We start from the raw sequence: 18,846 nt of genomic DNA, 5'->3' as shown, positions 1-18,846 counted from the left end.
TTGCACGCTTTGCGGCTAGGTTCCTGAGCCATGGAAACTATCCCATAGAAATGCATGGGGAGTAACATTTGACAGCGAACTGGACATAAAATATTCAGAATCCTGGAATGTTCTTCTAGTGTTTTCATCTCCACGTTGACTTCTTGCTTTGTGCCAAATATCCCTTTCCTGAAGTGGTTTCCCTAGGTTCCTGAGAGGTCGGAATTTTGAGCGAGAAAGCTGGGTATGAGTGTATTCTTGGGACCTTGGCGTTTTTGCCAACGGAGATGAAACCGTTGGAGGGGTACAAGTATACAGCTTTGCTGTAAACGTCTCTTGTCATTGAAGCACGAAGCTTTCTAGAGCGAAGCGTAAACGAGTGCCCCGATGTTTCTTTTTTTTTTTTTTTTTTTTTGTAAGCGTTACGCTATAGCGCGAGGTGTAAATGAGCGTCCCGGCGTTTTAGTACCGCGACATATCATGAAACGACGATTACGACGACGACGACAGGAGACGCCAACAGCCCCAGCCCTAAGGAGCTTCGCCCTTGAAACCAAGAGAAAATGTCATCCTTTTTGTACTCTCTGCCGGAACTGTCCGCTGTCCCGGCTGCAGAGCACATCACACTCCCATTCTGTTGACGCAAATATTCTTAATCGCTCCCTCCATCTGGGCCATTCAGACACTATCCCTCACTTAGACACTCGCTCTTATACTCCTACATCGAAGCGTGTTGTATATTTCTTTGTTCCGTATAGTACGCAATTCATCTTTGTTTAGCTGCAGTTCGACTTTTTTTTTTTTTACGCTGATTGCTTCAGTAACTGTCCTGCTCTCTTCTATATATGCCGCCCACGGAGTTTTATTTTGTTCTTGTTAAGGATTACTACTTTACATGTCTATTTGTATTATGGAGACGCTCTTTTTAATCTGTAGGTTTAAATGATGTGTTCTGTTTTATTATGTCAGTATTGTTTCAGTTCATTGTGTATCCAATGTTTTGAAGCGCTTTCCACAGTATGGGTTGTTCATATACAAGGTCTCTTAGATTTGGCCTGCACTTTCTGCATGCGTTCAAAATGAGTTCAGCCAGTTCGGCGCAGGCGCCTCCACTGCAGAACCGGTCCTGCACTTTTGGCGTCTGCTTCTGCACCTCCTTCCTGAGAGGTGCAGGCAAAGCCGTGCACTCCCTGCACTCCCTGGGAGTGCAGGATGAGCCACGGTGCAGCTGGCTCACGGTGCAGCTGCACCGTCGGTAAATGGAAGAGAAAAGTGCAGGCGCCGCGCGCTGCACTCGAAAATCGAAGAGGCGGGTGTTGTACTACCTGAATGAGTGCAGCGAGTGCAGCCAAACAGAAGACAACTACAGTGTCCAGGTTTCTTTACTTCTTCTGTTATGCCATTGTCGAAGTTCTGTTTAACGTTTTTCCCTCTTCATTATTTTCACTTTTACCTTGACACGTCGTGTCTTCGGTAACCCTGCAATCTTTTGAGCTTGTATCCCTCTGTGCGCCAGTACTACGGCCTAACGTATGTTCCTAGGCAGAATAAATAAACAACATTGATTGATTGTTCATCACTGAAAAAAACTTCTCACCGCTACCACTAGGGCGCACCCACAAATCCGCTTCTGACTAGGGAAGTATATTTTTAAGCGATAACAGTAAGCAGCCAGACGGGAACAGAGCCTTTGCAATGACCACTCAGCGCTCGCCCTTCTAGAGCCGGAATAAATGCCTACGGCAGCCACCCAAGCAGCAGAGGCCGATTGCCAATGTTTGGAAACCCCACGGGTCCCCATTGGCTTCCGAGCTATCGACCACTCATCGGTAACTCGGCTGAAAGATTAATAAAGCGCCAAGCAAACGGTGACCGGAAGTAACGTCACACGGAAAGCACATCGGAGGCCGAGCTTCAGCGGACTTATAAAAGCGCATTATGACATGCGCGTGCCGTGCCCATGGTGACGACGGTTAGAGCGGTGAACAGTCCACAACGCAGCAAAAAGTAGTTACCTAAAGAGCCACAGCACCGCGCCACAAAACAAAGCGTACTCAAACTAAAGTGCAGCGTATTCAAAATAGCGTGCGAGATGGTGTTACACGTTCTCTTGGGCCATTTGTGTGTCCTAAGGCAACGGTGTTCATCGGAGTACTTGATCATTGTGCCTTTGCGCGTTCTTTTTCTCGGCGGCTAGGCTGGTAAACGGACGCGTCGTTCCGACGTCTCCGTCTCTTTTGGCATTGAAACCGCCGTAGTACTCCTGTACGTGTCTGTGAGGTGCCTTTTGGTGTCGGTGGCTGTGTTTGAAGTATGCCTGACTGGTGGAATAACATCGTTTGCCTGCTGCGGCCGGCCGCTAAAAACGTGAGTCACCATTTCATTTTTCCTTGCGCGGTACGGGAGAGCTCGCGCTCGTTCCCGCCAAAATTTCAGCTGTCGTTTATAACAATTGCCGTGCGTGGCTGCTGCTTAGTGTTGGTTCTTGCGAAGAATTACGTGGTCACATACATGCGTTTCCATTTGTGGGACGCCAGTTCTAGCTATCCTTTTTCCGGCTTTGTGTTTTCTGAACAAGCGGCCGTGCTCCCACTGCAGGCTCACGACGGTCAGCATGCGTTGAAGCAAGACTCGTGTGCAGTATAAGAGTCGCGTATGTATTAAGCTGACTTCATTAAACTCTAGCTATAAATGAAGCTTTCGTTTCATTATTTTCTTGAGCAACGTAAAGATATTGTAGAGCGACAAAGTATATAATTGCACTGCCGCTGGGCTTCTCCGTCGGTTCCTTTCGCATTTAGAGTGTCTGACGAGGCAGAAGTGAGCGGCGGCGACAACACCGTAACCAATTTAATACACAATCAGTTAGGTTGGTAGCGTCGCTTTAATTGTCGCTTTATTTGGTTACCCTTAAAAATAGAACGCATTTAAAGGTCACAACGCTTCACATCTACCTCCAAGTTGGCGCAGATGTTTTGCAAAAAAAAAAAGAAAAAAAAAACGAACGTTCGTGCGTTCCGAACCCATTGTGTAGTGCGTTGCCTTGTAGTCTCTGATCCCGCGTTGTTAGAAAAAACTTACGCTAATAAAACGTTGACGGCACGACATTTCAGTCGCAATTAATTGTTTATGTGACTACATAGCCACAACAAAATTTCACGGAACCGCTGGCGTGTTGCTTTGTCTTTCCATATTACCTTGCGCGACTGCATTAAGTGTGAAGCCCATTTTCGGTGAAATTCCGGACTGTTTTCTCAAGAACGAGCCAAGTAACTGCTACCGTAAAACGCAGTATTTAAAAATAAATAGTGCAGTACGTTTCATGTTTCATAGCGAGTGCTAACAAGCTAAAAGTTTAAGCTGAATATTTTCACACGTGCATGTGTTAAGGCTGGTGCTGCATGGGTGCAGATTTTAGTAAGCAGCGTGCATTTAGCATTACAGTGAACTATTTTTTTACTTATTACAGGCGCTACGACGTAAAGGTGTTTCCCGTGGACAAGTAGCAGATGCAGCAGAGAGAACAAGCCTTCCAAGCTGGACTATTCTACAACAGTGCTGTTCAACAACATATTGTGATGTCGGCAAGTCGGAAAATTACCGGGGAGGAGGGTCTTGTTTTCATTTACCTGAATGCTTCTGTTTCGTAGGCATCTCAAGCAGTTAAACGAAGCATAATCGGTTCGCGTTTCATGAGCAGTGCTTTTTTTTTTCTCGACTATTGTGTTTGTGTTTGCTTTCGTGTTTGTGTTTTGAAGAAACTTATTTCGTATTCTTGCCACTGATAAGCCAGGTTTCTCGTTGTAAATTTGATGTGCATAATAAAAAAACTACGCAGAGAGACCTGGTGTGTTGTGTTGCTCAATTGTTTTCGGCTAGTCACGTAATTGCTTCGCAAAGTTGATGCGGTTTGTTTATTGCGCCTCGCGGTCCGATTTCTATTTTATACATGCTATTGCAGAGGAAATTATTTAACGAGTGCGCCATAAATAAAAAAATAGGCACTCGTTAAATAATTTCCTGTATAATGACATGTATAAAGCAGAAATCGGGCCGCGAGGCAACTCATAAAATAGGCATTGGTCATAAGGATTGGCCAGAAGGCCAAAAATGTGCATGAAAATAGCGTGGGGTCCACCCATAGGCATTATCATGGCAACATATTTCCAAGCGTTGTCCAATATTGGCCTTCCAGAGCTTGGCCAATTGTTGGCTTGTCACCTTTCCCAAGCGCCAGCCAATAATGGCGGCCGAGGTATTTCCAAGCTCGGACACGTTGGCCACTGATGATTTGCCGTACTTGGGCTTGGCAATTTCTGCTGCTTGGGCAGTTCCTCCAATTTCGGGCGCCGCGAGCGATATGTATAGGCCGCCAATCGTTGCGGTTGTGGCACCCAATGACGTTTTTCGGTTCAGCCGCTGTCGCAGCATATGCTTCCACTATTTTTAAATGCAGAGCATTTCTTTAACTCACATATAGCGTCCGCCGTGCGTCCGCAACAGCTCAGCGCGCAGGCGCGCCCTCTCCCCCGCTCCTCCTCTCCCGCATCACGCTACCCTCCTCGCTCTCAACAACAGGTCCGCACCCCTCCCCCTACACTATATAAAAAAATAATACTTACCGGCGCCTGGTTTCGATCCCACGACCCTGCGGGCGGAACGCAAGGTACATGGTGCTCTACCCACTGCGCCACAAAGCCGACACAGAATGGGAGGCTACGAACGCGCCTTATATCCTTGACTCATTCAAACTACGTCAAGCTGCTGATAAAACGCATTCACTACCTGTGGGCGGAACGCGAGGTACATGGTGCTCTTCCCACTGCGCCACAAAACCGACGCAGAATGAGAGGCTACGAACGCGCCTTATATCCTTGACTCATTCAAACTACGTCTAGAAGCTGCTGATACAACGCATTCACTACCACCAACTCCCCAAATACTAAACGTTAACGCAATACACCCACCCCCTATGCGACGCATTTACTCGAGTCCCCCTCGCGGGGAGATGGGCCCTTTTACTTGCAGTCACGTGAATAGCCGGAGCAGAGTAATGTTTACAGTCGGGGTCAATAGATAGCCTCACACGAGAAATTCAGCAGGAATGAAACTCTGAGGACCTGCAAGTGAATGTAAATTCGGGAAAATTTTCTCCCAAAAGCAAGGCTTGCTTCTATACTGACCTCATCAGCTCTGCGTACGTGGCTATTTTACATTTGTTGCGGAATAACCAACGTTTCCGTTAGTTTCCAAGTGATTTCTGCGGCTAGAACAAATTTATGTTCCGCTTGGCACATATTTCTATGCCCAGACTGGTTTTCTTATAATGGAGCGTCACTGAATTAAATTGGTGCACTTCATCTGCGGAGCGTTAAAAAAAAACGGAACAAATATATGCTTAAGAAAACCAACATTTTTCAACGTGCGAAATACCCACTTCAATGATTTTCGTTGGATATGGCGTAACTGCTAGATTGAAAAAAAAAAATTCTCCGCGGCGCTTACGTGCTTCTAAGGCGAAATCCTGACTGTACTAACTTAATTAACTCATTTACTGCTACATCTTACTGGCACCTCTTTCTCGGCTTTCGTTTCTTCCCCTCGGAGCACGAATTACGTCAGCAATAATTAAGCAGACTGGGACACGCCACAGCTATAGCTTCCTAAAATGAGGGTTCTGCGCGGCTGGTGCGCAGCTGTTCTACTCACGTGCCACCGTGCTCAGGTGACACGCGGCACGCACTACATATTCTACAACATTTACATTTAAATTCACAGTTTTGTGTGCGGGCACATCGCCCGGAAAGCTCCCCAATCCTGGCCACTTCAACTTCACAAGTGCCACGGGTATGCGCCAAAAAGGAGGGAACAGCAACGACAACTTTCGTTCCACGGCTGGTAAAGTGCAGAGACAGTACAATATGCTTCTGTGAGGAGTCTGCTGATCAAATCCCATCGAATAACGCGCGTTTTTGTTTTATTTACTCTTTTCACCGGCGGCCATTTCCTATATAGGATAACAGAAAAACCCGCCGCGGTGGCTCAGTGGCTAAGGCGTTGCGCTGCTGAGCACGAGGTCGCGGGTTCGATTCCCGGCCGCGGCGGCCGCTTTTCTGATGGAGGCGAAAAACAAAAACGCCCGTGTGTGCGAGATTTCGGCGCACGTTAAAGATGCCCAGGTGGTCAAAATTAATCCGGAGCCCTCCAGTACGGCGCGCCACATCGCCTCCGTTGCGTCGGCGCGTTAAAACCCTACAATCAACAATCAATCGATAACAGAAACGGCCTTCAAAAAATGACGCGAAAACTACCGGTACTCCCTTCTAAAAAAAATTAACAGAAGTGACAGCCGTATACTGTCGTCCCACTTTAATTGCGGTTACCCCCTCCGCGCCTTGCAATCGCCGCTGACCAATTGCTCGGAAATCAACGCGTGCACACACACACACGCGCTTACATTATATGTAGCAAAGGTCGAAGCACTCACATGTCTTGGAACTCGATGCATGCAACACAATCGCATGGTTGTAACGGCGCCCGCGCAACAATACGCGCGCCCGCGCCCGGCCGATTCCCCGCTCGCTTTGCACTTCCGCTGTTTCCCTCGCGCCGACATGTCGTCCTCTTACAAGGTGACGTTTCCGCACCGCACAAAGCGTACGCACCGTTTCGGTGGCCGCACACATACGTGATAGCCGCAGACATACGCGATAGAAAAAAAAAAAAAAAAGGGCGCGGAAGGTCAAACACTCCCGTGGGGAGCCGATCAAATCGGTGTAAATACAGTGCGCGCTCAGCTATTCGTTTCTTCTTCTTCAAGGCGAACTTGATCACCGCGCTCACCCGCCAAGGATATACGGACACGGAATTTTTTAGCCGCGTAGCAATTGAGTAAAAGTGCGCCGGCGGCAATGTGCGCTGCTCATTGAATTGCAGCTTGTAGCGCGGCATTTTTAAGCGCGTCGCGCGTATCACCAATTGCGCATGTAGGCGAACAGGCCGAACCAGATTCGCGCGTACCAACTAGCCGAGCGATACGCGAACGTCGGAAGCGACGCATCGGATTGGGAAGGAATTTTTGTGGTCCAACGCCGCGCCCATGCATGAGTGCATCATTAATGTGTCGCCCGATATACTCTTTTTATTCTTTTAGAACAGGAAGAGTGTCAGCAGCATTGGAATATTTCCTATGTGGAGAAATGGGGGTGTGGGGCCCATACACTAAATTGAAGTAGGCATGGCGTACGATCTTATTATTAAATCGCGTGAATAATCACTTACAATCGATTAATACGACGCCTCTGCCCCAGATGGCAGCTACAACGCCGTGCAGTTACCTGTAACTGTGGGCCGTTACCGCGCGTTTTTGCGGTTACCGCACGCGCCGTACCGGTTAACGAATTACTGCTGGTTAGGATAGGGAAGATATATTCTTCCCGCGCCATTCACATCAAACAAGCCAGCTGCAGCGTGGGTGTTTTCATCGTCGCCTGAAATTGATCTGTCAATGTACCAAAAAAAAAGTTACGCCTGTCCTACCGAAAACAAATGGGTGTGGTGGAATCTCTTTTTTAAATAATTGGCCCGACAAGTGCGTTTTGGCCTTTTGCTCGCAATCTAAACTTAAAGCGGATAATGCAGAAAAAACCGTAGCTCGGCATCCCTAAGCGGAACAGACGAGACTGTAAGGATCGACGGCGGCTTAGCGCAAAGCGAAAGAGAATGAATGAGAGACGGCGAAATGGGTTTCCGGACCACGCAGTACATACGCACACGCTCGCGCGCGGGCCCCCAGAAACGGGCCCCCCGCATCACGCGCGCGTTGGAGGAGAAAGGATGCCGGTGGGACATGAGCGGACGTTAGCCGTTTTACATTTTGCACACTGGTCGGGCGAGCTAAGCGCTGCGTAAACCCGTCCGGCACCGACAGCTAGGAGATGCGGTTCGCGTCCTACTCGCTCGCCGCGGGGATTGTGGTCGTGTACGTACCGTTACGTGCATAGTGCGGCCGCTGTGGAGTGCTGGTTCAGTCCTTAGCAGTTCAATCTTCCTTCGCCGTTAGAAAATCGCTTACGCCGGCGTTTCACACGTTGGGATGGGGTTCTGCTCAAATGCGTGGCAGAGCTCGCACACAGAACAGGCTCGCACTGCAGACGACGTGCCACCTGAAGCCAGCTGTTGCGGATATCCGACTCGGCTGGCGGCTTCTCGCATGCCAAAGACAATAATACAATAAAAACACTATATGCAAACGAATAATAAAAAAATACTGAATAATTTGCCAGCATTCAATGCAAGTGTATATTTGACAACGTACGCGGTAATATAGTACACTTAGCAGAATACATTACTCACAGTGCAAAGGCGAGCCAATCCAGCTAAGAGCCAAAATGGCGGCGATTGTGTTGAGGTTCCCGTGTTGATTTTTGTGTTGCCGTTTCCTGGTGTTACACAGCGCTCTCCGATTTCTTATTGCGACTGAAAAAAAGCTTCAGAACGGTGCAGTGTGATTGTGCTGACGGTCTTTGTAGAGCCGTGGTGCCGACGAACGGGCTTCGCTGCATGAATATCGCCGCAGTACTGCGACGGCGACCTCAGACACGACGTCAACGAGTTCGCCAACTTCAGCGCCTCGAACAACGATCCGTGTGCCGCGATGGCACTTCGACTGTGGCCGCGGCGTAGCCTGCCGTTCGGGACGCTGCTGCGGCGCGTCCCGGACGCAGTCGCGCACGCCGAGTCGTCGGCGGCGGTGCTCGAACTTGCGCCTGCTGCCTGCAACTCGTGGTCCGGCCGATTATGGCGTGTGTCGTGCATCTCTACCGGCGCGGGCGGCGACCGCAGCGCGGAGGAGCCGGCGACCAGGCCGCCCGTGTTCCTGCGGTCACGGATGCGCGTTCAGAGGACGCGACAGTCCCTGGCGAACACGGGCGACTCGTTGAGGGCGACTCGCAGAAGGGTTACCGAAAACGTCGAGCAGACGAAGAGGATCGTCACCGAGCGCATGGGCAACTTGGTAATCATTTGGCGCGGTCGAGGGTACTTATGCCTGTCTTCGTCTGCTTTCGGTTTGCTGTCGCTAACCGCGCCAGCAAACTTGGTTTTCAGGCCCTCGATTCTGGCAGTTTCGTAGGTTTGGAAGCAAGAGGTGTTTTATAAGTTTCTTGGTTCGAAGTGGGTTCAGCGTTCTCTGCAAGATCTAAAAAAAAAAAAAACATTTTCATGCACGTCTGCCCTAAAAAAAAAAAAAAAAAGCCAGCTGTCAAAGTTTTGTTACCACCCAATGCACTCGGTAACACCGCACAAACAGTGGAGGAGCACTGCCATTCTTTCGCACGACAGAAGCCTTCTTAGTAAGTCCAGATCATTTGCTAAGAAGGTCAGTAGCATGACTGCCCTACTATGGTGCAGGAAAATTGCGGCCTCACAATTCATTGCTGCCGTTACCGCTGCATCGAGGCTGCAGCAGTAACAGCATTGCTTTTTAGCATTTTGTAGGTGTTTTGCAATAGCTAATTGGTCGGCCATTTTCGTCCCCCTTGACCTCTTCCAGTCCCACCAGCTCAGAAGAACTGACAGTGTCGAAGCCACTTGACCTCTCAGCCCTGTTTACAAATGTTCAGTCAGCGCTAGACAATCTCAGCCATTGGCACCATGCTTCCAGTTATAAAAGAAGGGGTGCCTTGCTTATTTTAAAATGATGCAGCAGGCATATGACCATCCATTTGAGAGGCAGCTGGGCAGATATGTGCACACCCGCCCAATTTTTTACCGATATCACGGGAGCGTCAACCATACGGTCAAACAGCGCCGCGTGATGCAGTGATACGACAAACTCGGCGAGACTAGCCGCGTGCGTACCAAGCAAAGGTAACATCTGCCGTCTGCTAGGCTGTTCCAAGAGCAGAACAGCCGCCCCCAATTTTTTTATTCGCTTATCACGCTACTGGTCATACTTGAATTTTTTCTTCAACACCAGGCGCGTGGCGCCAACTGAAAACAGAGTAATCTGCGTTGCCGAACGCAAGGTTTGTTCAACGCAACGCTCCTTTGGCAACGCTGATTACTCTGTTTTCAGTTGGCGCCACGTGCCTGGTCTTGAAGAAAATTACCCCACCTTCCCGCGAGGGGAACCCTGTGGAGATGCGACGCATCTTGGGGGTTCACTTGGTGTTTCCATTGGGTTGATTCTCTAATTGCGTGAAACGTGTGAGGAACGCGTATGATGTATTCTTTATTTAACACGCGGCGTAACGTTAACGATGACGGCCTTGTGTTCGCTGATGTGTACGGGTAGTGGATGGTGAAGTAATGGGACCACCGTGCAATTTGCAGCGAAGATCAAGTCTATGCACGTGCCCGAAATTGGAACGCCGGTCGCGGCTATGACCCAACACAATCCACTTTAATCCAAGCCAAGCCAACCCAATTGAATCCAATCCAATGCCCCTCGCGAGAGAGTGTTCGCTATCGGAGAGGAGAGGGGGTGAGCGGCGGAGAGCGCAGGTCGCGCGGCGAGGAGAATGGGGGAGGTGTGTGGACGGACAACGACAACGCCGTATGGAGGAACAAGGCGAGTGAATGAGATGCAGTCGCATCTAAAAAATTCAAGTATGGCCGGCAGCGTGATGAGCGAATAAAAAAATTGGGGGCGGCTGTTTTCTGCTCTTGGAACAGCCTAGCAGACGGCAGATGTGGCCTTTGCTTAGTGCGCAGGCGGCTAGTCTCGCCGAGTTTGCCGTATCACTCCATCACGAGGCACTGTTCGACCGTATGGTTGGCGCTCCCGTGATATCGGTAAAAAATTGGGCGGGTGTACGCACGATGTTTGGTATGGTAGTGTGGGTAGAGTGGGCAGCTTTTCAGCCTGTATTTTAGGTTGCACGTGTTCTCAACTGTGGCCGACTGGCTAAGCTGTCGCTTTGTCATGTGTGCCGCCGCCGTCGCAGCAGCAGGTTTGGTTTGCGCCCGAGGCAAGCTTTCTTTTTTTGTTTTTTTTTTCCTGAGTGGTTTTGTTCTAACAACGGAGGGAACATTGTGGTGAGACTTAGGAAAAGAAATAAGCGTGAGCAAAGAAACTGCGTGCAAAGAGCCGGTAAGTCACAGTGGAGCTACAAGGCTTGTTATACCCCTGTCACACGGCACGTTTCAATCCCAATTGAGAAGTTGTTGGTTGCACTCACGTACACCAGATGGCGCCAAAAAAATTTATTTCACGGCCTGCGCTTGCTAACTTTGCACGGTCGTAGGTATATGTGACTATATGAATGTTATTGCGCATATTTTTTTGGCAAGTTATTTGACACAATTTGTGGCGTTAGCTGAAGTTGTCACTTTCTGTGCCATTACTCATGGGAGACGAGCGTATCACCGGTTTCAACCGATCGCGCTTGACAAACCAGGATTGAGTTTGAGTGGGATTGGGCGTGATCGCGATTTAAACTGGCTTGTAGCAGTGCGCGATCCAGGTCGACTCAGTCGCGATTGAAATTTCTCGTGTGACAGGGGTATTACACAACTGAAGCATTTGCACCGCTGGTCACGTGGATATAAAGCTGCTTCAAGCACGGAATGAACAATGTATTATATGTAATTTATGTACATGTGGCTTTGCAGCTTATGAACATGCAGTTTTGTTTGTTATGCAGCTTTGCTACGTGACAAGCAAGTAACGTGCTTTACTCCTCAACATGATCTTGACGTCAGTGCTAGTTGCACTGCTGGCCAACGGTATCGCATGTTCACTTGAGACGCCCAGAATGGCGAGCATTCCAAAAATGCGCTGTGAAATCCAGAAGCTATGATTTGCTAAACATTTCTGGCTTAACCTCTGCCAGAGATTGGCCAAGCATTTTAAGACCCCCTTAAAAGTGTTCATTGAGGTACCAGTTGGCCTTTGTGTGGAAGCAGCAAATGTAGACGCACGGGCCATTTCCTCGTTTTGGGGATTATTTTTCAAGATCTGAGTGAGGTTGAACAGTAAAAAAAAAAATTCTAAGTTTACCACTCCTCATCACTATTTTAATTTTTTTTTTAAATATCAATTAAGCATGCCAGAAGGCGTTTCTTTTTTTATCATTTAAATTTGGAAAACCCTTTGCTGTTTTATGTCTTACATTGAAATTCTTTATTTTGTGCTTCCCCATGTTTCAACGACTCTCCTCAGAAATTTCAAAGTGTCAGGTCAGGGGACTAGCGCTGAAAAGTTGTCCTGGTGGCAGCACACTCATTCTGAAGTTTCAGCTTTTTTTAGCTTTGGTTGCAGCGAGTGATCCTACCTCGCAATGAAAAACGTGGGTGATGCTGACTTGCATGGAGTTCCCATGGCTTGCTCTTGATGTTGCAAGCAGGTCACTGGTAGGGAGTACTACAAGAACGTTGGCTTTGCATTTAGACTTTTTTTTTTTCCTTGCCTTCAGATCATATAACATGCATGTGGATGGGTAGGTTGAATGCACCCCCGCCTCTCCTGTATTTTGCTGTCTCCTGCGGATCAGGGGTTCTGCTCTCTAATGTATGTGCTCTCTTGCTTTCGTACTACCAACAGCAGCTGGTAGCTGGTTCTAAATGCTTAGGAAGGTTGCCAGCTTGGAGTGTAGGCGTGTTTTGTTGTTGCAGCCCACCAGCAGTGCGTTAGGCTTAGCAGCCTGACGTTACTGTCATTCGAATACTGTCGCTCAGCTGCGACTGTGGAGATAAAGATTGCAGGCTGGTTGCCAGCTGTGGGCGATAGTGTCGTATACTCACAGATGGCTTGTCAGCTTGCAGCAGTAACGGCTCCTCAAAGCGCCCTGTATATTTCATTGTGTTCTCGCTGTGCATAGGCCTCTGTGGCTTTGGTGCAAGCTCCCCGGGGCGTGCTTGTGTGTGGTGTGTGATGGGTTCGGGACTTCAAAACTGTGATGACATGGTATGAATTCCTCAAGAAGCCAGCTGTTTTGTCGTCTTTGAATTAGTGCAAAGCATTGCCTTAAGGGGGGGAACACACCTGGTCGAATTGCCATGGGACTTGCTAATTCGTGACCTACAAGCTTAACAACCATCGAGCTCCAATATGCAAAGTTTTAGTTTCGTGGAAATGTTCCGAACGGCCTAGCATGCTTGTGTTAGAAATTTGGTACTTACGCTCTGAAATGAAAAGATAAAACACTCACTTGGCAGACAGCAAGTGGCATTTAATGCAAACTAGGTAATATAAAATGTGTTTTATGTTTGTCTCCTTATTTGAGTACATAAGTGATCTATTTCTAAGATACGCAAAGTAGGCCTTTTAGGAACTGGGTTTTCGAGCCTCTTGGTCATAAATTATAGTTCTATAGAAATGTGATGAGGCAAACCTCCTTAATTTGTGCAGTTTTCCTCTCTTCTTCCCTTTCCTGATTTGGCGTTCTCTTGGAAAACGCGTGCAGCGTGAGAACGTGATGACGATCCCCAACGCCCTGTCGCTGGCACGGCTCTGCTCGAGTCCCGTCCTGGGCTACCTGGTGATGACCGAGGGCTACACGTCCGCTCTGGTCCTGTTCGCTGCCGCTGGCGTCACAGACGTGGTGAGTGGGGCCGTGACCTGACCGTCACTGTAGAGATGAAAGAGGCAGTCGTTATCAGTTCGTTTGTTCACTAGAGGAAACAGTGTTCAAACGAGTGTTTTGTCATCAAGGCATTGTGCTGCCGAGCCCAAGGACTGTGGGTTCGATCTGGGCCACGCTGGCTGCTTTTGAGATGGAGGCAGAAAGGGAAAACGACCGTGTGTCCAGATTTCAATGCATGTTAAAATTCCCCAGGTTGTCAAAATAATCCGGAGCCCTCTACTGCAGTGCGCCTCATAGCCTGCAGGAGTAGCGTCGGCAAGTTGAACACCTGAAATTTAAATTTCAGCGTTTGTTGTTGCACTGTGGCCAGACGCAGCATTTGAGGCAGCCTTTTCAGGTATGTAACTACAGCAGGTAATATCAGTGTCATCTATACTAACACAACACAACAACGAAAAAGTCGCAAACCTGTAGCTATGGTGATTTGCGCATGCAGAGATTCATACGTGCCGTGTCAATGTGGGCTTTCTTTTTAACTGTTTTGGGACCATCGAAAAAAACTGGCAATTCTGAAATGTGTCAGAACAAATGTTTTGTTACATGAAGTAATTGCACAGTTCTGCTATAACGTATGGCAAAACGCAGCGGTTCTTTGATATACAATAGTAATGTTTCCCGAAACCTAGTGCGTAACATCAGGAACAAATCTCGCTGTACAAACTTGGTGAAACGACTACACAAGATGTTAATAAAGTTCTGAACATAAAAATAAACATTTTGTATAAATATTTCAGAACATACAGACCGTATTACAGGGCGTCTTTTCTTGGTTTTGAATACTTGTAACTGCCTCCTGATTTGCAAGCTCTTTGGCACCACTTATGAGCACCCTGTTCCCGCACTTAGGTTGGTGTTGCACTATGTATGCGCCACCCATGAAAACAAAGTTAAAAACGTTGGTTCACTTTGCGTGCGCTTCAAAAAAGTTTGATCTGAGTTTACTTTTCGAGTCTTGAGTAGAGAAAAACAGGTAGGCAAAGTCAAAGGCCCTTACAAACTTTTTGCCCCATTTCTGACGGTTGCAGCTTCATCGATGCCCAGGTACATGCCAGGTTTACATCTTGGCCAGAACTCGATGCGCTTCTGCGCTGTTGTTAGGAGCCCACCACCCATTAGGAGCCCATGTCTTAGCAACTAGATATGAAACAGAGAGAGCATTAATTGAGCGCACATACCGTATATACTCGTGTAAGGGCCGCATTTTTTTCCCTAGAATATTGCCTGGGTGCGGCTTTTACCCAAATCAGGCTGATGGCAGCTCGCTGCCGCTTTATACTGTTTCCGCGACTGTATCAAAGCTTAAGAGAGACTCAAATGACACGACAGAAGCGTTTTATTCTCTCTCCATTTCGCTTTCGCTTTCTTCGCTCGTGGAGCAGCTCACCTCGTCGGCGTCCTCCCAGAGACTGTCGTCTTTGGTACTGTCCGCTGAGTTTGAAATGCGGCTGCCTCATGGGGCTGCCTCAGCAAGTGATTGCGATGAACGATTGCGGATCTCTGTCGCATCGCTCATCGCATCGCTTGCAAAAATCGCTCCGTATGGTCACTGGTAAACTTCACGAGCTGGTTCTCGTACTTTTTTGGAAGCCTTTGGCATATTGTCGGTCGACGGTGGAGGCACAGCCCATTCATTGCGCTTAATGAACCATGTAGCCCACCCCTTACTTGCTTTGTATTCCATCAGAAGGATTTTTATGGGGTGGGAAACAGGGAGCGTTTTCACGCGCACCATTTCGGACGGTACGGCGTAGCCATCTCTCGCTGCACCAACCACATGAGAAACTAGTTCTTCTTCCAGTTTTGGGAACTTGCACTTCTTCCCACGGAACGCCTTTTGGTTTCTGTTGGTTGTGGCGAGGTCTTCCTTTTGCAGCATCCAGTACTGCACACGCTTTTGGTCCACATCAAACTTTCGTCCCGCTGCCCACCTGCCGCGCTCCTCGTCGTTTCAACCACTTGCAGCTTGAGCGCTGCAGTGAAGCACCTCAGATGCCATCCCATGGTGACTATTCGCTGGCCCAGACAGGGCTTTCTTCTGGAGAGCCGAAACGCCACTGAATCCTGCTGAGAGTAGGTACCATGCACAGAGCGAAGAGGGCGCGAGAAACAAAGAAATGCTGGCGCCGGCCTAAGCAACGTCGGCGGCGGATATAGCCAAGCGCCATCCAGAGGCTGCGATTAAAATTTTGGTTCCTGACAGCACTTTTGAACTTTTTCCCAAAATTTTCTTCTCGAAAGTGGGGGTCCGGACCTTACACGACGGTGGCTCTTACATGAGAAGTTATGGTACCTACCCCAGAGAGCCAATTGGAACTGATAACAGGGCTAACGTTTGAACCCCACGTGATGTTTGAGGCTGATATTCGTCCGAATTATCACCTGAGCTGAAGTCAAAGCTAATAACAGGGTTCGCACAGGTCCTTGAAGACCTTGAAAACCCTTGAATTTAAAAGTGTCAATTTCAAAGCCTGGAAAGTTCTAAAATTTTTAAGTGGTCCTTGAAAACCCTTGATTTTTCTGGAGAGAACCAACGGCCCTGTCTTTTCACAAAATTTGAAGTGTTTGTCGTGGATTTTAGGTGCTAAATATGTAGAGAAACATTGTAACAATCAGGTTTCAGTGTATTGCGTGAAATTACGACTTTGGTGGATTCTCATTATTATGAGGCAACATTGGGAGCAGCACTCCTCAATAGAATCCATGTCACATACATTCCAATGAAAGCTGGCTTCTGTTCTCTATCTTGCGTGTTCCATCTAGTCTGTGGACGGCAGCTCATTGCATGTTTGCTGTGCCTCATACGCTCCATCTGCATTTGCTTTTACGTGCAAATCGTGGACGTGTACATAGTTCATCTTGCCTTGCAGCAACACTTGCTCATTTAATTTCAGCTGATACTCTTGATGTCAAGGCAGAAGATGCAGGCAACATGAACCAAGTTTTGAAATCAAACAGCCTCAGCAAAACACTAAGAAAAAAGGTAAACCTCTAAATACTGATTATGAAATAAAAAATAAAGCTGAGGGAGCATTCATGAACCTGTTAGCACCTATCTAAATTTGCACTAATATGCTTAGGCATTGGGCAATAAAATTTTGCATTGTGTTTAAAAAGTTGTAAATAATCCCAGATAAAACGTTAGATGGGGACCTTGAAAATGTGCTTTCTGGTCCTTGAAAGTCCTTGAAAACCCTTGAATTTTTGCTTTTGAACTCCGTACGAACCCTGTAATAAAGTTGTGTTCCGATTCTTGGCAGCCACTATCGTCGAAGAAATGGGCAGTGGAAGCAATAGGAACACAGGATGGATGTGGATTTCTTATTGTTCTTTCATTTCATGCGTGACATGACGTATGGCTGGCCTCTGGCACCGGTTCCCTTTAGAAAAAAATATCAGTTATATCACCGCCTTCCGAAAGGAAACCAAGCTACAGAGAAACAAAAAATGCAGTTCTCGGCTGTCTCCTAGCCGCCGCTGAGGGTTTCATGGCGTGAAACTGGACTTTGACATCACGTACAAAATCCTTAAACCATTGTGAACGATGGCCTGTGCGCGTGGTCCTGGCAAAACATTTGCAGAACACATCTTCGTCTGAAAAGAAAGTCAACAAAGGTTAGAAATTCTAAAAACAGACAAATTGTTCCAGGCAGGACTGAAGAGCTGGAGAGATGAAGCGTACATGAAATTGCAATTGTTGCGAGAAATGCATTTAATGCTATATTTTTGATGTTGCAGCGTAGTCTCTCTAAGTAATGTTTGTCTCTTGGACATCACCTGGACAGCTGGGACCCAAATAGCGAAGTACCGCTTATAGTTGTCGTTGACAAAAATACTGACCATTTTTTTAGTGTCACTTTCGTGGATAGGAACTTACTGAGAAAGGGAACTTATAACAACCAAAAGCGTCATGGAGAGAAAAATGTTTAGTGGCTCGGGCCTGGAGAAGCTAGTGTCAGTCATGAATTAGAGCAGTAGTTCTGCAATATGAAGAGTGCCCCTCCCTCATATACTTTCACATACATTCCTTTCTCTGTGCAAAGCGTGGTGCCACTGACGCAAAAACTTGGTCATGCGGCGAAACTGATAAACTAAAAAAAAGCGAACTCCAAAGACGATGCTTAAAAGACCAACTCAAGGGTGTCATGGGAAGGAAGTAATAAATCCTGTAAAATGGTGGGAATCACGGCTAGTTACGGGCAAGACTGTGTGTCTTGGCAGTACGCAACGAGTCTTGTTATCATCATCATCTCACTCCAGCAAACGAGAACCCTATGGTAGTTCCTGTTGTCTTGTTCATTCTGTCGTGTTTGCATTCGTCATTCGTGCTTCCAGTACCGCCTTCTGGCTTCCCTGTGCAGTATGTTGTTAAGTGGCCTGTTGTGCACAACAACAGAGCTGTGCGGGAAAGCCAAACATGATGCGGACATTTATGAATGAAGTGGATGACGTAACTACTTCTACAGTGTCACGTGGGTGACCGCATTGGTTTTGCAAGCGGAGAACTAGGTTTTAGCACATTCATGGTTAAGAATCACTACACTGCAAAGTATAACGAACATTTTTGTATTAGCGAGGGTGAGGAACGTGCTGTCTAGAGTATGGCAATGACCTGCGAACATGCACGCACGCCCCATCCTCGCCTCGTTGATGTGAGAGCACATTTGCACGCAGAAAGTGGCGCCCCCATTTTTTTTTTTAATTTTTTTTCCCCTGTTTACTTGATTCTGAGCACCCCCTTTTTTCCCATTATTGCGATGCCCAAAGCTCTTAGATTTGAAAAAAAAAATCTAATCTAAAAAGGCCCATCCCACACGCACTTCTCTCGCAGTGGTATAGTTGAGATGGGTGCAAGAAGTAAGGCTATATGTAGCAAACATTAAAAAAGAGCGTAGGCAGTTAAGCATGGTTTACGTGTGCTACGCAGTCACTCTCACTACCAACCGAGTCTGTCGCACCACTCGAGCCGCCGCTCTCGGCATCCCAGAGCAGGTTGTTCTTTTCCGTAGAAATGGTTCGCAATTGAACATCATTTCCTAAACGGCCTGGTCACAACATCAAGTTGGACCCGCTTTCGGCAGCTTTCCCATTGTGTAGTGTTTTCTGTCGTGTAGTTTTGCAATGCGGCAACATGAGAAATTTGCCGAGCTTGGCTCAGAAAGCGAGATCGATCGCACGCCTCCACTCTTGCGGGGCCGTGCACGAGAAGCTAGGCATCGACAGAGAGAGCGAGCGGGGTAAATGAGCGGGGCAACACATGCTTCCTTGCAGGAAAGGGGGT

At 47.7% G+C, this 18,846-nt stretch overlaps 2 protein-coding genes across 2 annotated transcripts in view; one reads left to right on the top strand and one right to left on the bottom strand.

Moving 5' to 3' along the window:
• The window catches only part of Gnpnat (glucosamine 6-phosphate N-acetyltransferase), a 50,302-nt gene extending 42,172 nt beyond the window's left edge, over positions 1–8,130 (bottom strand). Inside the window, exon 1 of the mRNA XM_077694903.1 lies at positions 7,969–8,130. Coding sequence (XP_077551029.1) covers positions 7,969–7,980 — 12 coding nt within the window. The 5' untranslated portion in view covers positions 7,981–8,130. The remainder of the gene's footprint in view (positions 1–7,968) is intronic.
• Positions 8,131–8,369: 239 nt separating this feature from the next.
• The window catches only part of Cls (cardiolipin synthase), a 37,549-nt gene continuing 27,072 nt past the window's right edge, over positions 8,370–18,846 (top strand). The window contains exons 1-2 of the mRNA XM_077694902.1: positions 8,370–8,995; positions 13,389–13,526. Coding sequence (XP_077551028.1) covers positions 8,636–8,995; positions 13,389–13,526 — 498 coding nt within the window. The 5' untranslated portion in view covers positions 8,370–8,635. The remainder of the gene's footprint in view (positions 8,996–13,388; positions 13,527–18,846) is intronic.

This window comes from Haemaphysalis longicornis, unplaced genomic scaffold (genome assembly GCF_048455015.1).
Source record: "Haemaphysalis longicornis isolate Haplotype H1 unplaced genomic scaffold, Haemaphysalis longicornis Haplotype H1 scaffold_13, whole genome shotgun sequence".
Lineage (NCBI taxonomy): Eukaryota > Metazoa > Arthropoda > Arachnida > Ixodida > Ixodidae > Haemaphysalis > Haemaphysalis longicornis.
The sequence above is the reverse complement of the archived record's forward strand: the minus strand, read 5'-3'. Positions and strand labels throughout refer to the sequence as shown.